Genomic DNA, 24,094 nt, shown 5'->3' on the forward strand with positions numbered 1-24,094 from the left:
GAGAATGTCGAGTGAAAATTAATTCAAATTCAGACACATAATGGTCTTTTCAGACGTTTTGATAGCTGTAGCGTCTTTATTTCACAATTGAAAACAAAAATGGATATTATCACGTTCCAATTACATCGGGCAAAGTGTGCTTTAATATCGTTGAATAAATCACACATTTCAACTAACGCGAACGTAAGACCTCGTTTTCATTGAAACGCAATCTTTTTCATGAAATTTGGAAAATCACGACTTGTCGTTATTACATGTATCAATGTTATATTTGATAAAAAGTCACGTCACTTTGAAAAAAATAATGTTTGCGTAGTAAATCTTGTTGTTATTGTTATTGGAAATCATATAATTGATATCATCATATTCTGAGGGACAAGTGAAAACGATAAGTTGCTAAAATAATTCTCCCTCTGTTTAACTGATGAACTACCAGTTTTAATGAAATGCGCATTGTTGTTATAGCTTATAAAAATGTCATAACCAAAAGTTAAGCAGATTCATATTTTTTTTTCTTTCGATTTGAGAACAGAAAAATGACAATGCTGCATATAAGGTAAAAAATATCGAAAAATCAAAAAAAACAAAAGGAGTTTCATAACCTATCGATATTTCTAGCTTTTTTTTTTAATTTACAGATGCTCTTCAGACTTAAAGTATCAATTTTATATTTCACCGAACTACATCCTTATGCTACCATACAGTGAACACAGTAAAAAATAGATTTTTTTAGATGACCCCGACATAAACCCCTCTATTCTTTCAAAAATTCTCGTGCGAATCTCGTTCGAAAGATTTTTATTTGTGTGCATTCCTTGTAAATATTTGCCACTTTTATTTCTATTTTTTTTCCTGTATACTTCTCTTTTATGGTCATATCTTTGACGAAAAAAAGGTCACAAAGAAACACGGCAATTATCTGAAAACAATAACCTTACATTATATTTTATCAGAGTTAAGTGTCTGTGTTGACAACAGAATAATGTTGAATGTGTACCGTAAACAAAATAGGAATTTTACTGAGATTCCACAACAAAGCGTCTAGTGTAATTCATTAACACTGCAAGGTCCCAAAAGACAAGAACAATGTTGCGCTGAATTTCCTTCTGTAAATAACCATAGTTTTTACCGTAAGATTACTCAGTTTGTAAACTCTTGAGAATACGATACAGTTTTATATCAAGCGCTATTCATTTTTTATTCGTCAGGAAGCCTATAATTATTACTCATGATATATAACAATATTACATTTTCAGGCAGTCATCGCTTTTCTATTACTTGATGGCTTCGGATGCAGGATTGGAGGTAGCCTCATTTAATAGTGCTTATCTGTGCGAGAGCAGTCAGGTAAGGGATGTTAACAACGTGTGTGCAGTTTTTTTCTAGGAGGTGACATATGTTTTGAACCATTTCCTTATCTGAATAAGAAATTGCCTGTAACAAGTCAGGAATATGACAGTTGTTATCCATTCGTTTGATGTGTTTGAACTTTTGATTTTGCCCTGTGATTCGGGAATTTCCGTTTTGGTTTTCCTCTGTATTTTTGGGAACTTACTTTTTTCTTGCAAATTAGTTAAGAAAGTTATAAAAGGTTCCAGGATTATAATTTAGTACGCCAGACGCGCGTTTCGTCTACATAAGACTCATCAGTGACGTGCATATCAAAATATTTATATAGCCAAACAAGTACAAAGTTGAAGAGCATTGAGGATCTAAAATTCCAAAACGTTGTGCCTAATACGGCTAAGGTAATCTATGCCTGGGACAAGAACATCCTTAGTTTTTCGAAAAATTCAAAGTTTTGTAAACAGGAAATTTATTAAAATGACCACATTATTGATATTCATGTCAACACCGAAGTGTTGACTACTGGGCTGGTGATACTATTCACTACACCTTTTTTATGATTATTATTTATTTCGATTTTGTAAGTTTATCATTAAACTGGTGTAAAATTCATCTGCGTAATTGTTTAATATAGTGCCCGGCTTTAGTTCGACTCATTTGGCTGTATTTGGCAAAACTTTTAGGAATTTTTGGTCCTCAATGCTCTTCAACTTCGTACTTTATTTATCCATTTAAACATTGTTTTATTCGAGCGTCATTGTTGAGTCTTTTGTAGACGAAATTCATGTCTGGCGTTAATATAAAATTTCAATCCTGGTATCTATGATGAGTGTATTTACTTTATAGAATGATCCGTCTTTGGCTTCCAATATGTTGGAGGGTTAAAGCTTCTATTTTTACAAACGCTGCATTCAGGACATCATGCAAGACATGATAGTTCTTAGTTGGCCAATATTTTCATTTAGTCTTACCAGAACAAAAATGGCTTCCCCAACATGAAAGTTTTAATGGTGTAACAATGCATTCTTTAGTAACTAAGTAACAAAGCGGGAGAATCGAAAAATATTTTTTATTACGGAACTTAATATTCTACATGTAAATGGAAAAAACAAAACTAAAGCTGAGTTTTTTGGTGGCATACATATTCAATCATCGAAACAGATGTTTGTAATAGTTTTATTTTTTTACTTTAAACATGGGTTCCAATTTTTGAATTTGTAACAAATTATCAGCAACATTTTGATAAGGGTTGTTATTCGTAAGATACATTTTCATACAAAAAAGTGAAAGCACAAAAATACGGCACTCAGAGAAAAATTCAAAAAGGAAAGTCCTTAATCAAATGGCAAACTCATCAAACGACAGGATAACAACTATCGAAACCCCTCACTTGTATATAAGTTAAATCATTTTAGATAACATAAATAAAAAGTTTGAATAATGTTCCGTGCTAAAAAAACGTGTTGAAACTTTCAATAATATCACTATTTAATTTCCGTTGATTAATCATAAAAACGCAGTTGATTCAGGAGTATTCGCTAACTGACTAAATTATTATTCCTAGCTGCTTTATACTTTCTATATGAAATGAATTATAATAGCAAATATTGAGTGATTGGACGAAAAATCAGAATTTTGTTTTAGAGTTTTATGAACTGGCTGTTTTTGTACTGGTCCTGTTATAGATTATAGATCAGCTGTATTGGCCCTCGACTCTACAAGTCTCGGGGCAAAAACTGCTAAACTCGAATCTATAACAGGGCCAATACAGAAACAGCCAGTTCATAACACTATATTATGATATGGTTGTTAAACATTATATATCTCTAACAGTATAAGAAACAATGCAGATCGTATGTTTGCATCAAATTACCCAAATGAAGTTCCTAATAAACGTCTGAAGATTTCAACACTGGTTTTTTTTTCATTCGTGTCGGGCTTTTTGTTATATTATCACAATTTCCTGTTAGATAAAGATAAGTACGTACGCTAGATGATATGATATAAATGTTAAGTTAATATGATAGACATGTTGTGGTGATATGACGTCGACGTTATTACTACATGGATTTTCTAAGGATTTATAAATTCTTCTACCTTCCATGTCATGTGCTCCACTGGGGTAACCAGAAACTTTGTTTTGAGTGAATACAAAAGAGTATACTGGAACTTTATAGATAAAAGGGCAACGTGAAAGTTGTGTATTTGTATTTATTTTTATGTTTACATCATGTCATTGTGACCTCCGAAATTCGTCGAAGATCGCCTCCATGGTTCATATTTAGATAAGTGCGGCGACTGAGGGCATATTTTTTTTTATCTAATATCCAAACCGAACCCCTTAACAATATATCATTCGGAAGAGGAGTCATTTTGAATGATTTAGAAAAATATAACCATAAAAATGACGAAATTCTTACAACAGGGTGGAAAATCAAGAAAATATATTTGTCTTTAAGTGCAGACAAATTTTAGTTGTGTGTCGAATATTTTGACGACTTTTAACACTAACTGCACTAGATGACGTTTATCTTAAAAATACACACGAAATGTTGAGTTTGGTTTTCTTTACAGTTGAACGGCAAACGATTTAATGGCTTCTAAGGTCAAGACATTGGTCACGTGATAAAAGGTCAGAGTTTACGATTTTTGGTAAACGTGCACGCCTCGTGGTTTTTGGACTCGTATTGTCTTATTTGTACTCGTACATTGATAAAAACCAAAGAGTTCAATTCTAGATTGAATAAGCTTCCTTATTTTATATAATTATCATTAAAAAGTGTTGTAAAAATGTTATAAATTCACGAGTGAAGTGAAACTTTTTTTCTGAAAATTTGCGTAGGTCCACGGAAAATCCTTTATAATTCCTCAAATAGGTTTGGTAACGTGTTGAGGGGTATAAAATATGAAGTAAAACCATTTTTTGCTTCATATAATACTTTATCAGATCACAAAAACCCCGGATACGCAATTGTGTCAGATTATTCGTTGCGAAGCGGAGATCAAAGGGAGATAACTCGGTACGCGCATCGTAGGATATTGCAAGTTCACAACAGTAAATTCGAGTAAAATTAATGATTGCAGATATATTTCGACAATTACTTCAGTAAATTTTCAATATTCCATGTTCCTCTACTGTTGTAACATTAAAATAGTCATGGGAAGGTTGAAAATGACATTTTTTTTCAAGTACTTACAGGTTATTGAACACTTCCAAAGAAGAAAATTCTGAACTTGGACTTATTGTATTTTCTCAAACACCCTTTTGGTAGATAGAAGGATACAAGAGGGGTTTATCAGTTGTCAGTAGAACCTGTGTTACAATAGAATTGAACTTTTCATTGCATGAAAGCAAACTGAATATGGAAACAAAGGAAATATAGTCTTTAAAATTGTGAACATTTATACTTTTGAATGAAAATAATATGAATTTGCAGTGGACAGAAGTACATGTACAATGCTTGTTTTATTGTACCTGCTTTAAGATACAGTGGTGGATCCCAGGGGTTCTGGTGACCTCCTCTTTTATGGAAGATTAATGCATTTGAATTCAGGGATCATATAGTTAACTCTCCTTTTTATCCTTGGTTGAGAATACCACCTCTTATGTTTAAAATTGTCTGGATTCACCCTGAGATAAGAACCTTTATAAGATGTACAAGTTATGTTGCTTGCCTTAATCAAGAGAAAATATCTGAACCCAAAGAACCAGAAAGGGATTTAGAACATAATAATCAACACAAAGATAACTGAGCAAAAGCTGTATTGCAACCTGATATCATGCAGTTCTCATCATAATTCCTATTATATGTATTATTTCAAATTTTGCTTTATTTTTCTTCTTCTTATATTTGAATTCAATAGTCCTGCAACCAACTGTTGAGTGCATTCAATTAAATTATTGATTGAATAATAAGCTATAAAGCTGACCAGTAAATAAAGTTTGAAAATGCTTTGTTGAAATACAATAGTGGTATTATATCATAAAATATACTGAATCAACTTCAAATTTAATCCAAATTCATACTTACCTGCTCTAAAATGCATAATCAATTGAAAAACAAAAACCTGAGAACACTACAATGTACAACATAGAGATTGCACGACCACTTCCCATGTTATAGTAGTCATAGACAAAAATAAAACTGACTTAAATTAAGTATGTTAATGTTTTTTTGTAAAAAGGACAACAATAAGATATTTATTATTCTGATATCAGAAATAATCTCATAGTATCAAATAAGAATGTCAGTTCTTTTAATTGAGATAATCAATTTAATCACATTATTTACTTTTATAAAAAAAACTCGTGATATTATCTGTATTTACAATCATGGACTATATAAAAGCTTGTCAACATCTCACTTACTTCAAATGCTTTTAAAATTAACCTGTTAGTACTAAAATAAAAGAGATGTGGTATAAGATAAGATAAGATATTTTATTCCAATTAAAAAAGGCCATGAAGAGCAAAGTAATGTGTTACAATGATTTATATAATTGACACAATAATGTTGATATAAATCAGATAAACATGAATATAACAAACTTCATTCTTAGATTTTAAACCACAGCCAGACCAGGGCCACACATATATTAGAAAAAAAGGGTATAACAATTATATCTTCTATTATCATGATTATTAAACAGGCAAATATTCTCAAAGTCTTAATTAAAACAATATCTGTACTGTATTTATAGTTTTCTGAGTGCAAAACATTTATTTTAAATTGCAACATTTTTCAATATCTCTAGATTTTCTTGAATATGCCAATTAAATTTTGCACTTGTGCTAAACATTTCAAATTTTTTACAACTTATTATACTGTCATTTAATTCTTTTCTTTAAAAGTTATAAAGGGGAAACTGACATTTAAATATGGTATAATTGCCAATAAGATAACAGTCTAGAAACTTATCACCAGAGTCCAAGTACCTGTTAGCAGTGACAGTTAAATTACAAGTCACTTTACATACATCAACAATGAATACATTCCATTGTTTTCAGGCAAATGAGGAAAATAAGAGTACCAATAGCTTTTGTCTTACTACATGTACAAGAGAATAATAGAAATGATAATATAAATAAGGAATAATCAGAGACAAAAAAGACAGGACTTAGCCATTGGACTATATGTAAAGTATTCCCTTACTAATCCTTGGAGGAGCTGCTGTATACTTTACAGAAAAAACTATGTTGAGGATTTGGCCCCATCAATCAGGATTTTAGACATTTAATACATAATAATGTCAATTGCAATCTGCTCTATTTGTTCCAATGTATAATGAGTATAAAATTTTATACCTAAATGTCTTAAATCCATGCAAGTTTATTGTTCTTTGTGTACATAAAATGTACATGTATATGAAATATATCAAATGCAAAAAAAAATGCTGTAATGTAAATATGGTAATTTGTAAACATCACATTACACCCTCACTATTTAAAGACCTAGTAAAGGAAGTCCCTGCACCTCGCTAGACCAGTTTCTTAGACAAGATGTTTTATATAACTCTTGAAAGTATAACACGATAAAGGTTATTGCTAAGTATATATGTAACATCGACGTGCAATAATTTAAGGTAAAGCAAACTGTCAAACATAAACAATCTACCACGTGTTTGTCGGCTGTACTTGAATTCAAAACGACCCATCAGGCCTTATTTACACGAATTTTTGCTAAAGCAGACAGCTAAATATGTCTGTTTACCTTATGAGGTCTGTAAAGAATGGATTTGGTGGTATGACTTGTGTATGCATGGAAATATAATGAAGAAAACATTGATTTTTACCGTAACTTTTGAATACACAACATTCCCAAGGTATCCCCACAAAACACATGGCTACTTTGTAACGATGGCTGGTAACGTATAGCCACTTTCTAACGGCAAATCTAATTGGATGATCTCCAAAGATCAATAATAAAATTGCTAATAAATGATTGGATATGCAATTGTGTCAGATTATAAATAGAGGAAAAAATGTAAACATTGAAATCCGCCATTTTGACGTAGGAAACAAACTAATTTTCAATCTTCGATTAAAGGACATTGCGCACATTGCCAGCGTATCATGCATAACCAGTCATCTGCAAATATATCTTTCAATATGTTTTTTACACTTACTTTTATATGTTTTAGTTAATTTAATGTTTTAATTTACTACAGAACGGGACATCGTTCTCAAAGATGCCGTAGACAAAATTATAGGTGGCGCTGTTTGTGGGCGTAAACCTTTTACATACGGGTCCTTTTTTTGTCGACAAATTGACCTTTAACTGTCAGATTCAGGCGTTTGCCTTCCAACTGTTTAGGACTTTTTTGTAATTTGAATAGAAGTATGTTTTAAACAGAATATGGGATGTTGAGTCGAACCAGTGAACATGATTATGACGAACTAATGTTAATTATATGAAAATTAATACCCAAAAGAATCATAATGCATGCAGTGATATATCAATAGCAACTCAGTTGGTGTGTGAATAAAACAAATAGTTAAAGGAAGCCAAACTAGTTTTCAATTTCAAATAGGACAAGACATTAATTGTGAATACTTTAATTTTAGAATGTCTGCATGTATGGCTGCTGAAAACAATAGACCAAGACATAATGACGATCTTAAATCGTTTTAATGATAATATCTCTCAAAGCCTACTCAAACTCTATAGGGAGCAGTTTATATAACAGCAAATGCACTCTCTGCGGGAAGTTTCATATTGCTTAATGATGCTTAACATGTTTGATACCTATTCTCATCTGTCTTATTTCATTCAGATATTGTATTATGGAAAATATGCAAAAAAACTTCTATCAATGCATGGTAACTTATGATGAAGTAAATTTTATAGGATGGAATGGTAACAGTTATAGAGAAAGATTGTCAATGGCGAAATTATAACTTATCAACTCTGAGAGAAAAACAATTTGTTCATGCTTATTGTAAGTACTTGCATCTTTAACATTCCGTTATACATGTAGTAGGACATATGGGATAACATGCAGTTTATAGCTTAAATCTCTGATACTTAAGAAAAAGTATAATGGTTGCATATTTCATGCATCAGTGTAAACACAAAGACCAGTTGAATGACACAGGTCATGGGAGCCTGTAGTTAATGTTGTTATTAAGATTTTTTAATTTTTCGAATAAATGTGACTTGTCAACGGTATTATCATATCGTCTTTTACATAGTTGTCTGTTTCCGTTCGATTCCGTTATATACCAATTCCTCAGAGTAATTGGTGCTTTGCATAATGAATAGTAACATAATAACAAATCTAAAATCAGAATCAATGTTCTAATCACTGTCGGAAAGGACGACGGGATGTCTGTCCTCTTAGATATCATAATGATATCATAATGAATTATATTTTGGGACAATCAACAGCTATTTTCTGACTACTGGGCTGGTACAACATGTAATACCCTCGGGGAATTAAAATTCTACCAGCAATGGCATCGATTCAGTGGTTGTAAATAAACTCATCATAGATACCAGAGAAGTCACAATTTTTTTCGACAAAATCGTAATAACAACATAATGTGTTGCTCACCTGACCTTTGTGTTTACATTGATGTATGAAATATTGGAACCACCATAATTTGGCTTTAGTTCCAGAGATTTAAACCAAAAATAGCATTTTACTTCCATGTCCTATGTTTAGCAGACTGGGTCATCAGATATATTTTTAAAACTAGATATTCCTATGATTAGTGTGGCATAGTTTGGTTAAATTTATCTTAGTAGTTTTAGAAGAGAAGATTTTTGTAAAAGATTTGTTCAGGACTGTTGATCATACAATTTTTGTACTGATAGCTTTCTAAGTTCAAAACTTATTATAATGCCGTATCAATTCGTATGATTTTCTTTACTGGTTTAAAATAGGATAAAATGAAGATTTTAAAAGAACACTATATACCTGATAAGTTAAATACTTTATATGAACATATGAAGCTGACCTTTCTGGACATCAATATATCCCTTTGATGATATTTTAATATTTCATGAATTTCTGAATTCATAACGCAAAAACGATGTTTTAGTTAAACTGATGAAATGAAAGTGATATTGTACTGTGCAACAAAATATATTTATTTATCAAAAGAAACTAATTGGTAACTACTTATGTTATCATGTTGCTTATAAGAATAATATTCAATATTCTAATCTACAGCTTTAATTAAAATGGGAGATTTCTACTGGTATGGCTGTGGAAAGAAACAAAACATAGAAAAAGCAGCGGATTATTATACACAGGCTGCTCTTAAAGGTGACCCACATGTGAGTTAAGCAAATATGTCATTAAAATGGGGGGGGGGGGGATATGGTAACTTTCTTATAGGAATACAAAATATAACCAATAAGAAAGGAAACTCAATAGTCAATTACGATTAGCCAATTTAAAAATTCACCAATCTAAAGCTTCTGTCTTCTTCATTTATCCTGTAGGTTAGTAAACAAACCGCCGGCGGATAACTAGACGTCATTGAGATGGAAGCCATCTCTGTGTGCCCCGTTGAAAATAACAGATTGACAGACAAAACGACCGACCTTAAACCTCGGAAGTTGTAAATACATTATGACAAACCCTCTAGTGTTTGTTAACATACATGTTGGAAAAATTTTACATGGTTAAAAACTTATTATGAAAATTTGAGTAAAATCTGGTCTAAAATCAAAACTTGAATAAGACTTTTCTTTCGTTTACAATAATAAACAAAAAGTATTGTGTAATACTAATTACTATGATACCCCGTTAGAAAATTTGGAAGGCAGTAACTTTATAAGCTTTGAACATAAATAAAAAGCTTAAAAAGAGAAAAAAAATATTACCATAACTCTTTAAAACTGATAGACGAAAGAACGAAAGTCAATAAATTCATCCACCTCTGGGTATATTATTTAGTAACATATGAACTCGTACCGATAAAATGACACATTTGCTCATAATAGACATGTTCACCATAAGCCGATACCAAAACCGAAACCGATACTGAAACCAAAAAAAATAGAGAGGTAAATAGTTAATGCTTATAAGGTTAATTAACTCAACTCTTTTACTCCATTATATTGTTTAAAATTTGAATTCACTAGATGGAGTATTACTTTAGTACATCAATTCACGTGAATCTATCAAAATCAAAGTTAAATTAAACCATTATTTAATATACTAATGCAAGTAATATATAATTTAAGATTTTGATACAATTGATTTATGGTGAATATTAATCATGAAGCGGGTTTCATTGAAGGGGAAAAGCTTCACATAGTTCTACAATAGGTGCAATATCGTTCTGACTATGTCTATACAGTGAACCTAGTATTTTATAATTTTCTTATTCGTCTTATGGACTCTTCTTGCACGAATCTTTTCATTGTTTGCGGATAAGTGCATTCTGATTGCATAGCTGCCTTTCAGTTTATAGTGTTGAAATAGGATGTTCATATGAATATAGTGTATTGCCAAGTAAGTAACCATCCCAAGGAAACGGTAATATCTCGTGTAGACCGATCGCATCCTTCAATTTGTAAGTCATCGCGTCATTGTTATGACATAAGACACCAGATTTGATGTATCTTATTTATTTCTTATGTCTATTAAACCTTTTCAACAACTCTCGACACCAACTAATGACACCTACAGTTTACAGGTAAAATGGAGGGGTCGTCTCAAAGACAAAAAAACCGTCAGATTATCATAACGATACATAAATTCGGTTTGGCGGTTATATATAGCCACAGAAGATATAAATAATATAAAAAGTAAATAAAAATATTTCTCTATGATAAAATATTCTTATTACATGTATTACACGAAATTTCACGTTGAATTGATTAAAAAATTACTGCACTCATTCCGCATCCTGATCATTTTTCTTTTCAACTTTATGATTATGCCGCATGTCAATAAGAATAAATGTGTATCTGTGAAAGTTTTTCTGAAAATTTCTGAGAATTTCTGAAACATTATTACTGGACTGTTTGTTGGTCTGTTATAACACTTGTAGACACGGTCGAGACTTTTGTAAATGATCTGAACCTTACCCGATGTACATATTCAATTTTGGGAGGGTTAAAAACATATAGATTTCAAAGGTCGAAGGGAGAGATCAAGATACCTTGTTAAAGTTGGTGTATTTCCTTCTTGAATAAGGGGGATTTATCAACATTTAAGCAGTACATACCGGCGTGTGGAATTTATAATTCAGCATACTAGTTACTATAGAGCTTAAAATTGTCATTGTTAATTCTTTTTGGATAGTGCTAAGCAGTGGTTGGGAGTCCAATGACTTTTTTCCCTCATTTAATTATATGGTCGTCCTCACGAACTGATTGTCCAATATAATTGCCCGTGTTCCGAAAAAAACAACAGACGTTGTCCTTTTTATCGTAGAGCCATTCCTCAGTTCTCGACAATTACCTCCGAGTTTCTTGCAAGAAGCGGGAATTGCTGAGGAATAGAGTTTAATGGGGTCCGTGTTGATCAAGTATCGTTGGTTTTATATGTTATATTTTATTTGTTGTCAACAGGTCAGAAATTGTTTCTTTTTTCCTTGACAAATCTTTGCCGGTTTTATAATCTTTTAATTTTGTTTTTTTCGTACTAATGATTCTTTTTAAATTTTCGTCTATGACCGTGCATAAGGGATTTTTTTTTATATCTAATTAGATAAGTGAAACCCCGTCTCATTTTTTGTGCGCCTGAACCAAGTCCTGAAAATGTTGATACTGTGTACGGCCTTTTTTGGAAATTATGCTTCGTCTTCTAATTTGATTTCTTTTTAGTCGATCAGAGATCGCTGTTTCTTTTGTTTGGTTTTTTTATCTGTTTTTTTATTCTGTTTTTTTTTTCCACCGTACAGTAAGTTGATCTTTGTTTTTTCCTTCTAGTTTTAAAAACCCATGCCATTTAACTCTGTTGGAAAGTTATATCATTATCAATCAAACAAATTTCGAGCATTCAATCTCTTAGTAATGCATAGTATTATTTTCAATTTTCTATTTTTGAGACGACCCCTTACTTATCAGACTTGCGTATGAATACAATGTATATGACGATGTTCACTAAACAACAATGCCTGGTTTCCGCTTGGGCTATTTATTCTATGGGAGCTGCCATCATAAGATCCAAATGCTTCTTCAAATTCTGGCCAATAACCCGTTATAGATTCCTATTCTTTAACTGAATGCCATGTTACCATTGATCTGAAAGTTTGATAAAGATTTTGCCAAATTTTATGATAGCTTTGTGAACAAAAGTTTTGCTAACATCAAACATCAAAGCCATTTGTTCAAATGAAGGGAAACATCTATAAAAAAAAAATATGAAAACCATTAAAAGTATATTTTGCCAGATAGTTTGTTCTTTTTTTCGAAGAAACTTCATTCATGGTTAATACACACCTTAAAATGTATATAATTACTTGTATTAGTGTATACTCTTTGAATATTCTTTGCTTTTTTTTTATAAGATTTATGTAAGTTGTTGAATTGAAGAAATACTCCATCTAGTGTATTTAAATTCTAGTAAAAGGGTGAAGATAGGTAAACATTATAAACATTCATCATTTGCCAGTCTACTATTTTTGGTTTCGGTATCGGCTTATGGTGAACATGTCTATAAGTCATTAATGCTAATCAAACATGACCACAGATCTTTTCTTGTCATAATTCATCAGTAAATTCACCGTGTAGAACGCTAAATGCTGGGTGATGGCTATGTTTAACACAGGGTTCGGTTTTGAAGCGGAGCAAAAGCTATCAAGGTAAGTAAAAGTATCAATATGTCTCTTTTGTTAATTGTTAGCACCAAATCATGTATTAAACGATGGAACAAAACCATATTCATAAATACTAAACATATCAAGTTTCAGTATAAGATAAAACTACTATTAGCGATGTTTCCTGTATGATTTTGATAAAAATGATTTCCTATTATAGAATTTAGCCAAATGCCAGCAATCTGTTGTTGGTTTTTTTTTCGTCGAAATTTAATATGTAGTTCGAGGTGTCATATTTTATGTCTTAACATTAGTTAAATCGAGAATAGATTTGTTAATAATTCTACCTTTATCTGATAGTTTGCAATTCAAAATCACCTGTAATGTAAAATCAAGAATTGATATAATTGCCAACGAGACAACTCTACACCAGAGACCGAATGACAAAGAAGTTGACAACTAAATATCACCGTGCGGCAAGCGTACGAAAAACAATACCTTGATCATAGTCAGCTATAAAAAGTATTATAAATTAAACAATGGAGAAAAAGCCTAGAGGTTAATATAAAAAGATTATATACCATACGGTTCTATTGATTTGTTCCGGATGCATGATGAGCTTCTTCTTTTAAAAAAAAATACCCGGTGAAGAGATGCAAGTTTTAATTATTTGAGTAACAGATTCATGCCAATATTACTATTATCATTCTGCTATAATAAAGAATCCATTTTCATCGTCAAATTGCTACTCTTAAACTTGGATCAGTATTTTAATCGGATCGCCTTGTTTTTCATAAGGCCCAAAAAATAGCAAAACATATTGATTTTGGGAGTATATGTACATGCATAAAAGTATATGTTTTTTAAAGTGCGTTCTTTTGAAATAAATAATGGAAAATTTTCTTCAGTGTAATACATAATGTGGTGCTAACACTTCTCAAAAATGAAATTTTGATAATTTTACTGAAGAGTTGTGGCATTCTATGCGGTGAAATTCCGACTCTCAAAACGATGTACATTTATTATGTCTTATCTATGTATAACATTCATACTTAAGAAACAAAGTACAAATAAATGAAAATTGACAAATAATTGAAAAAAGAAGAATATCTGCAGATTTAATCCACCATTTTCTGCATGAGGAAATGCATGTACCATATGGTATATGACGGTTGTTTTACATTAGATTAGTGTGTTTAAATTTTGTCATTTGATATATTACTGTGTGTAAACCAAGGCTCTGAGTTGAAGGGCGTACTTTGACCTATAGTGGCTTACTTTTCACAGTACCACACCATATCTATCTCCTTATAATTTTTATTTTACAGTTTAATCCCTTTTTATTCTATCCGATTATAAAAAAAAAAAATCCAATTTTCCTAACGAAGTATCCCAAATCTTAGAAGCATTGTGATTATGTTTTTTTTTTCTTATGTTGACCAACATCTAATCATGTTTAACGGAGTTATATTCATTGCGTACCCTAACCATTTCGTACCTTGGCAAAAAACATGTTGTACCCTGATAATTTCGTAAAAAACTGTATAATTGAAGTGCGCCATTTCGTAACTTATAGAAGACTTTTATGTATACCATTTCCGCATCATGAAAGATTCATATATATGCCATTTCGTACCTTATGAAAGATTTGTATGTTTACCATTTCGTACCACATGGAAGGTTTGTATAATCGCAAAGCACAAGTGCAAAGGAAACACCGTGATAAAGAGAAGTAAATAAACTAGAAGAAGTTAGTTTTATCCGATTCAGAAATATAAATAATAATACACACAATCATTTACTTGAATTTTTTAAATACTAATAAAATTGAGAAAGGAAATGGTGAATATGTCAAAGCGACAACCACCCGACCATAGAGCAAACAACAGCCGAAGGCAACCAATGGGTCTTCAATGTAGCGAGAATTCCCGCACCCGTAGGTGTCCTTCAGCTGGCCCCTAAAATATGCATAATAGTACAGTGATAATGGACGTCATACTAAACTCCGAACTATACACAAGAAACTAAAATTTAAAATCATACAAGACTAACAAAGGCCAGAGGCTCCTGACTTGAGACAGGTGCAAAATTGCGGCGGGATTAAACATGTTTATGAGATCTCAACCCTCCCCCTATACCTCTAGCCAATGTAGAAAGGTAAAAGAATAACAATACGCACATTAAAATTCAGTTCAAGAGAAGTCCGAGTCCGATGTCAAAAGATGCAACAGAAGAAAATAAATAAAATGACAATAATACATAAATAACAACAGACTACTAGCAGTTAACTGACATGCCAGCTCCAGACCTCAATTAAACTGATTGAAAGATTATGTCTTCATCATATGAATATCAGGTACAATCCCTCCCGTTAGGGGTTTAGTATCATACTATCATAAAATATATGAGAAGAACATAACCCGTGTCATGCCAACAACTGTTTTTTTTAGAAATAAATGTGTTTAGTTCCGATGCAAAGACCCTATCAGTGAATCAATGTTAAAGCCAAAGGCTTTTCTACCTCAGGAATAGATAACTTGTACCTTAGCTGTGTTTGGCCAAACTTTTAGGAATTTTGGTCCTCAATGCTCTTTAACTTCGTACTTAATTTGGCCTTTGTAACTTTTTTGGATTTGAGCGTCACTGATGAGACTTTTGTAGACGAACACGCGTCTGGCGTAAGTACAGAATTTAAATCCTGGTATCTATGATGAGTTTATTTACCTGTTATTAAGGTCTTTCCTTTTTCAAAAAGGGAAACTGTATTTCTTCTGTATTTCTTCTGTTTATTATTACTCTTCCGCCAAACTTTGACGAAGTTAGCAGCCTTAACCGTAAGACGTATCGCTTTTATGTTCACACTTTGTATCGGTGCCATGAATACCTATCCGGAACTCACCCTGTAAGTCGAAATATTTTGTCGATTCGGAGTAATCCCTCCGAAACCCAAAAACCTTGTTATCGTTCCAACACCGTAACCGTAATAGGTAGATGAAAAACAAAGGGTGAAATTTGTTCAGGACCAGACCCCGGTTCTTCGTTACATTTGGATCGAAAAGATTCAACGACTTATTGGTAGGGTAATGCCCCTATTAAAATTAACCGGTGTCGGTTGGCCACCAAAACTCAGAAACCGTAAGTCGTACCACTTAGGATCTTCATCATTCATCATCAATTCATGTGACTTTGAAAAATATCCCAAGGTCAAATGTGTATGTTGACCTTGACCTTTGACCTAACACCTTGTTATGGGATAATCTCAGCAACCTAAATACTTTCAGAAGTGTTGTATAGTGGAAAATGTTTGGGTCATTAATGCGCAACTTTGTTACACTTTGACTGAAGAGAGTTGACCCCTCTGTAAGGGGCATAACCCCTGTTTTAGATTTCTGAAAAGAGAAAATCAGCTTTTACTACATTAACAAAAGTCCTTGACCCTTGGGGTCTTCAGCAATGACATTGGTGATTAATGACCTTGACAAAGGTCACAAATTCAAAGGTCGAGGTCAAGTCCCATATAGCGAATTATGTGTTTTTGACCTTATTTAAAGGATTTTCAGTGTGTTTAAAGCTTTTTAAGGTTGACCTTGACCTTTTCAATGCATTCTACGTCTGTTGGAACATGTATTTTACATTACAAAAGGAAAGACCTATCAATTGTTCAAGAACAATTGACATTTTAATTTCATACTCTATTTATAAAACCTCGCCTAGTGTATTGATTCAAACGTTTCATAATATTATCATCACCAAAAACTCGTTTCATATGATTATAACATAAATGATTGTATCTTTACAGGCTCTCTTTAACCTTGGTTTTATGATTGAAGAAGACTCAAAGCTAACAGACGACTTTTGGATAAAACTAAAAATACCTCTTAAAGACAGAATAGAAAGAAACCGGCTGCTAAAGTCACTTTATACAAGGTATATTTGATTTTTCTAATTTTCTTTTGGTCTCTTATACTAAAATCGAGAATGGAAATGGGGAATGTGTCAAAGAGACAACAACCCGACCAAAATAAAAAACAACAGCAGAAGGTCACCAACAGGTCTTCAATGTAGCGAGAAATTCCCGCACCCGGAGGCGTCCTTCAGCTGGCCCCTAAACAAATATATACTAGTTCAGTGATAATGAACGCCATACTAATTTCCAAATTGTACACAAGAAACTAATATAAAAATAATACAAGACTAACAAGGGCCAGAGGCTCCTGACTTGGGACAGGCGCAAAAATGCGGCGGGGTTAAACATGTTTGTGAGATCTCAACCCTCCCCCTATACCTCTAACCAATGTAGAAAAACAAACGCATAACAATACGCACATTAAAATTCAGTTCAAGAGAAGTCCGAGTCTGATGTCTTATACTAGATTATTTAAATTAGATATTTGAATAACTTATAGAAGGGCTTACTTTCATATTTGTATGAATGCTTATTATGTTGACAGAAAAACAAATATTCGAGTAGTCGTTACTTTGTCAGTACGTTACGAGGTCCAAAACAAATAATAACGGATAGAAAAGAAGGACGAAAGATACCATAGAAGATACGGATAGAAGTTTGAGTAACATTGGTGATTTTTTTTATTAACTAAGAAAGATAAAATAAAAAAGGGAAGGACTGGTGTATGTCTAAATATCAATGAAACGATGTATATCTATTTCCAAATGATAACTTGAGTAAGCATTGTTTAGTTAATTTTGATTGAAAATACGCTGCCTATTGATTTAGGAATTAAATGTTAAGTGGTAGGGTTTGCTGTTTCAATAAATGTTAAAGAACCACCGTTAGATATGTAATCTTTTCAAACTGAGTACAGGCAGGCTAAAATTCCCACTTGCATCACATTTGTTTGTAGTTCCGTTTATTTAAACATATTCATACGTCATCATTATACCATGGACATAAAACAAATGTCCCTGCAAGGATGATCGAGGCTAAAATATTTAAAATCAAAACGCTAAAAAGCCAATACAACCAAACAGGACCAATAGTAAAAGTTAAAACCGCACAAAGAAAACAGAAGAATGTACGAAAGAGATACATCCCTCAATTCAAATTTTTTTATAGAAGTGAATGTTAATAAAACAATATCCATATTTTCATGACAGTAAATTAGTGCTGGCTACAAGACTGATATAAAACTCGGAGACAAAAGTTAGTCACCAGAGGTATTGATGATTTGCAGCAATACGTTTACTGCAACATTTCAGAGATGTTCGGGGCCATTATATTTATAAAACTAAAGGAAGCAGAGTTTCTCACTTGGGAGACATATATCAACTAGATTTCATCTGTAGCACAATAGTTAGGATCAAAGAACTTATCATATATTTTTGTAATAAAATATAGGAAAGTAGTGTAATTAAATATTTTTGGTGTGTAAACATTCTTTAAATGTTTTAGATAAATTACGTGCTTTTGTGGTCTTTTTGGTTCTGCTGACAGAGTTTTCCACTTTTTACACTAAACACACACTGTTCTTATCAATTTTTGTTTTATATTTTTAAAAAGTAAAATAAAAAAAATACTGAACTTGGAGGAAAATCAATTCGAAAAGTCCATAATCACATGGCAAAATCAAATAACAAAACGCATCAAAAACGAATGGACAAGAACTGTCATATTCCTGACTTGGTACAGGCATTTTCAAATGTAGAAAATGGTGGATTAAACCTGGTTTTATAGCGCTAACCCTCACACTTTGATGACAGTCTCATCAAATTCCGTTATATTTACATTGATGCGTTAACTGAACAGACATAAATAGTCTTTCAGTAAATCTGAATACAAATATATTTGCTGCAACTCATTTAAAGCCTTCTACTCTAATAAGAAAGGTAAATATGCTATATATACTTACTTGAGGTGTGATGAGCTGATTGAAGCTGTCAATTTTTTCTCCTCGATAATATTTATGTACGTTTCGGCAAAAAAGTTTATCGAAATTTGTAAATATTCCTATGGGCACTAATTGCGCTCATTTGATGGCAGAGTTGTTTTTGCACTGTTATGAATCACAGTTTATAACCAAACTCAGTAAAAGCCTGTCTAAATTGCATTTTATTGATAAATTCAACAACACTATATCTTGATATTTTTACCATAAAAAATCAAGATTTCTAAATATACTGCAGCAATTTACCCAAAGGCAGTTAATTTAAATAAATCAAAGGAAAACGATAATAACTGTCCTTTCCTGGATTTATATATTTCAGTTTTACACGGGAAACTCAAAACTAATATTATCGAGAAAAAAAAGGTACGATTTTTGGTTCCCTATTGTGAAATTTCTTTTTTTGAGGGCTAGTGATGTTCCTTTGGCACCAGCTGCTGTTCCTTTGGCATCATCTTGCGGTGTTTATACTTCACAAATTATTCGCTCTGCCCGTTTTTATTGCGATGTTTTCGATTTTATGAACGTTATCTTTGTATTACTGGTAAATTATTAAATCAGGGATTTCGTTGCCATAAATTTCTTAAAACCTTTACAAAAGAAGGGTTTACAATCTGTCGATACCTTGTTCTTTGACATTGCACAATGTCATGTTTTTCTCAGACTGTTTATGATGTCTTTCCATTAGTATCCATCTAATGAGTTAAGTCTTTCTCAACTGTTTTTTATAGTTCGTGTTTGTGTTCTACTGTTAAAACACTGCCCCAGGTTAGGGCGGCTGGGATCCCGCTTGTTTCACCCCGCTATATTATGTATGTATGTGCCTGTCCCAAGTCAGGATTCTGTAATGCAGATGAGTGGTTGTCGTTGGTTGCTGTGTTACTTATTTGTATTTCGTTAATTTTTTGTGCATTAATTGGGCCGTTAGTTTTTTCGTTTGAATTGTTTTACATTTGTCATTTCGGGGCCATTAATATCTGACTATGTGATATTGGCTTTGCTCATTATTGAAGACCGTACGGTGATATATATATAAAACTATTTTTGTGTCAATTTGGTCTCTTGTGTAGAGTTGTCTAATTGGTAATTATACCACATCTTCTTTTTTGTAATTAATCCTGAATTATTAGACTTAACAAAATATATCTATGTATGTTTGTCTCGAGAGAAAAAAAAATAAACTAGTAACAACCAAAAATAAATGTTGGCTGCCCTACGTATGGGACAATTATGAGTAAAATATAGGGTTAAGAACCTTTTTTTTCAGTTACGATTTTAATTAAAAATACCATTCTTAAAAATGCTTAAGCTGCATAAGAAGCTATCATATAATTTTAAATATTCAACTCTTTGTCATGTAGTGACATCTAATTTACTTGAACTTATATTTCTTTTATTAAATCTTACATACTTTTGATCTTTTAACCCTGTATGCTAACATTGCCTATATGAAATTTTAAAATTGTTTTTACGACAAATATATGTGACGTATAAAAATTTCTGACGTCAGACACGCGAATCAATGAATGTGTTTGTAGATAGATGTTTTGTGTCCTGCTAAATTGTTCCTTTTAAAATTGTTACACGGTGATGACTACTGTACCCATATTTTGACTATTTTATATATTATGTCTGTTTAGTTCACGCATCATTGTAAATATAACGGAATTTGATGAAACTGTCATCAAAGTGAGAGGGTTAGCGCTATAAAACCAGGTTTAATCCACCATTTTCTACATTTGAAAATGCCTGTACCAAGTCAGGAATATGACAGTTCTTGTCCATTCGTTTTTGATGTGTTTTGTTATTTGATTTTGCCATGTGATTATGGACTTTCGATTAGACTTTCCTCTAAGTTCAGTTTTTTTAGTGATTTTACTTTTCATGCTTTTTAATTTTTGTTATAACTGTTATTTCCCTCCAAATCCCGCAAACTGTTGTGTTTTGTTTTGTTTTGTTTCGAGCAATATGGTAACTTATGTGTAAACAAAAAAAATGTACGTAAGGGGTATTAAATGAAAGCCTTGTTTAAGTGACGAGATTTTACATCTGATTTGTATTACTTTGTGTTACCATTTGAACTCGGCAGTTCTAACTTGTTGAAAACACCTGCGTCTATGTTTCGTTATCTTGTGACATGTTGACACGATGTGTGTAAAATAAAGTAATCTTCAAATTTAACCTTTGTAAAAAAAAAAAATTTCATTTCCACATTAATCTTAATTTTAATATATTGTTGATAAGTGTATAACTTATATATGTAATCTAAGTTGTTGATGGCTCCTGGGGTTTTTTCGGAGCTAGCTTTTTTTTATCAGATGATGATAAAGATTTAAATTCCACCATCGGCAGGTTTATGTAACTGTACAAGGATATCTAAGTATTTACCTTCTCTTCCATACTAGTGTAACGGAAATCGGTCATAGTATATTTATTTTGATGTGAAACTCCAGTTGTCTTTACCTGTTTATTGTGTTTCTATATGTTTATAAGTTTCTCCATAGTTGGAGCACCATCTATCTATTACTTTAAACACCCCTATCTTTGGTATAGTCTTGATTTTCACCCCTTCACGTATAATGGACCGTTCCATATGGTAGTATATAAACCAGCTCAAGACAGAGAAACTTTGTCAGTTTTATGTGGACCATTGAAGAGTTAACTTCTAGGATTAAATATTCCAACTGGTAAGTAGAGTGGCTTTAGTGATTCAAAGGATATAAGTTAAAGTGTTTGGATTTATATGTGAATATTTGGAATAGTGATCGATTGTGTTATAAAGTGATCTTATATAATAAGTTATTGTACAGTGAAAGTACAAAGTGTATATTTGCTTGTGTTGCAAGTTTTTACATTGTGACGTGTATTAGTGGGAATACATTGTGAAATCTTGCTGGTGTTGCAAGTTGTTATATTGTGGAAGTGTTTAAGTGAAAGTGCACTGTGTTTAATCTTACCAGTTTGGAATATATTCATTGCGTTCAGATTCATAGTGATAATTAGTGTGTGAGTTGAGCTGTGTTCATATACATTCCTTGTGCATTGAAGCATTGTGCAAGTGTTGTTGTGTCACTGTGTTATAGTGGTTTATTGAAAACTCAAAGGTGATATTACAAATTGGTGGATATTGTTAATAGATGTTGTATATATGTGATAATGTGTTTATATGTTTTGTGTGATATAAATTGATGCATGTTGCATAGTAATCCGTTGGTGACATTGTGTAATAAAGTGTCTGATGCATGTTGCATAGTGATATATTAGTGACATTGTGAATACTCAGGCTTAATGCATGTTGCAAAGTGATTGCATAGTGACATTGTGTGTATATATTCTATAATAAGGCATTGTGTTTATACAAAGTGAATGAGGAACTTCACCTTGTAATTTAGTTTATGTGTATTGTGTAGCTTATATATTTGACATTGTGAATTCATTTAAGGGTGTGTTAATTGTTTTAAATAGGACAACTTGTTGTGGTGCAAATTGAACACTTGAAATCCTGATTTATTCAGATACAGATCCATTGATCGCCCGGTTACACGTTACACTTTTTACCTTCTCTTCCCTAGTATTTCCAAACCGTATATACATGTTGTGTACAAGATGTAAGCTTGTACAAATTTTAATTTGTACAGGGTTTTTATACAAATGATACGTTTTTTGACACATACCGTTTTGCACCAGGTGATTAAACATTTAAGTTTATCTGAATCAGTATCTATACTATTAAACGACAAGACCTCATTTTGGGTGTCGCTTCTCTTCTTTCCACAATTAATTAATCATCATGCCTCTGTGTCCTATGGGTACAGTGCATAATCGCATTTGTCATCCATTCATATGATTATTCAGATTGAGTTATTTTGGGTGAAAAACGAGAAAAAAGACGTCCGGATATGTTTCCGGCATTGGGCCAAATTTTAAGTCAGATTATACTTCCGGTATGCGTTTTTCTTTTTACTTTGAAACAAATACATATACTACGAATAAAGTGTATTTTCTGTCTGATATCATTGTCAAGTTTACTATCCACGGCATTCACAGGGTTTATTTAATAGAAAGGGTCTGAATAATATATCAATGACCGCTGTGGATCAATTATTAAACTGAGAATTGACTGTAAAAAAATACACTTTCGAGACGTCTGGAACGGGTGTTTTTAAGATCGAAATTTCAGGATTGACCATTTCGGGATCCGGGATTTCTTTTTTCGAATTTCGGGATGTCGAGATATTTAATTTGTATAATAAATTCAGAACCTCGAGATTTCATGTTTTCAAGCCCGGGATATTGGGATCAGGGCCCCTCCGCAGTGGCGGATCTAGACATTTTCATACGCAGGGGCCCGTTGACTGCCTAAGAGGGGCCCGCTCCTGTCATGCTTCAGTGATTCCCTATATAAGCAACCAATTATTTTCCAGAAAAGGGGGCCGGGTCACCTAATTCCCGCCTTTGCCCCGACACCCCCCCCCCCTTTAATGAAGGTTCATAATATACAGATAAGCGCTAAAATTATTCACGTGTCATTATAATTAAAAGAGAACAAATTAAAAAAAAAATTAAGATCGAAATTTCAGGATTGACCATTTCGGGATCCGGGATTTCTTTTTTCGAATTCAGTCGGGATGTGGAGATATTTAATTTGTATAATAAATTCAGAACCTCGGGATTTCATGTTTTTAAGCCCGGGATATTGGGATCAGGGCCCCTACGCAGTGGCGGATCCAGAAATTTTCATACGCAGGGGCCGTTGACTGTCTAAGAGGGGCCCGCTCCGGTCATGCCCCAGTGATTCCCTATATAAGCAACCAATTATTTTCCAGAAAAGGGTGCGGGCCTCCTAAATCCGCCTCTGCCCCGACCCCCCCCTTTTTATGAATGTCAATAATAAACAATAAGCGCTAAAATTATTCACGTGTCATTAAAATTAATAGAGAACAAATAAAAAAAAAATTAAGATCGAAATTTCAGGATTGACCATTTCGGGATCCGGGATTTCTTTTTTCGAATTCAGTCGGGAATTCTTCCTACAACACTTCACATCTATTCAAATACGCTCTGAATGTTCGCGATTTCGCGGGTGTGTTCTAGTAATGTTTTTAAATGCAAACTTAGATACTTC

General features: G+C 32.5%; 1 protein-coding gene across 1 annotated transcript in view; it reads left to right on the forward strand.

The window, feature by feature from the left end:
* LOC134721353 (protein sel-1 homolog 3-like) overlaps positions 1-24,094 on the forward strand; it is a 151,092-nt gene that overhangs the window by 121,727 nt on the left and 5,271 nt on the right. The window contains exons 18-21 of the mRNA XM_063584293.1: positions 1,257-1,347; positions 8,196-8,286; positions 9,523-9,629; positions 16,869-16,996. Of these exons, the coding sequence (XP_063440363.1) occupies positions 1,257-1,347; positions 8,196-8,286; positions 9,523-9,629; positions 16,869-16,996 (417 nt within the window). The remainder of the gene's footprint in view (positions 1-1,256; positions 1,348-8,195; positions 8,287-9,522; positions 9,630-16,868; positions 16,997-24,094) is intronic.

The sequence above is a fragment of the Mytilus trossulus genome, chromosome 6 (assembly GCF_036588685.1).
Source record: "Mytilus trossulus isolate FHL-02 chromosome 6, PNRI_Mtr1.1.1.hap1, whole genome shotgun sequence".
Taxonomy (NCBI): domain Eukaryota; kingdom Metazoa; phylum Mollusca; class Bivalvia; order Mytilida; family Mytilidae; genus Mytilus; species Mytilus trossulus.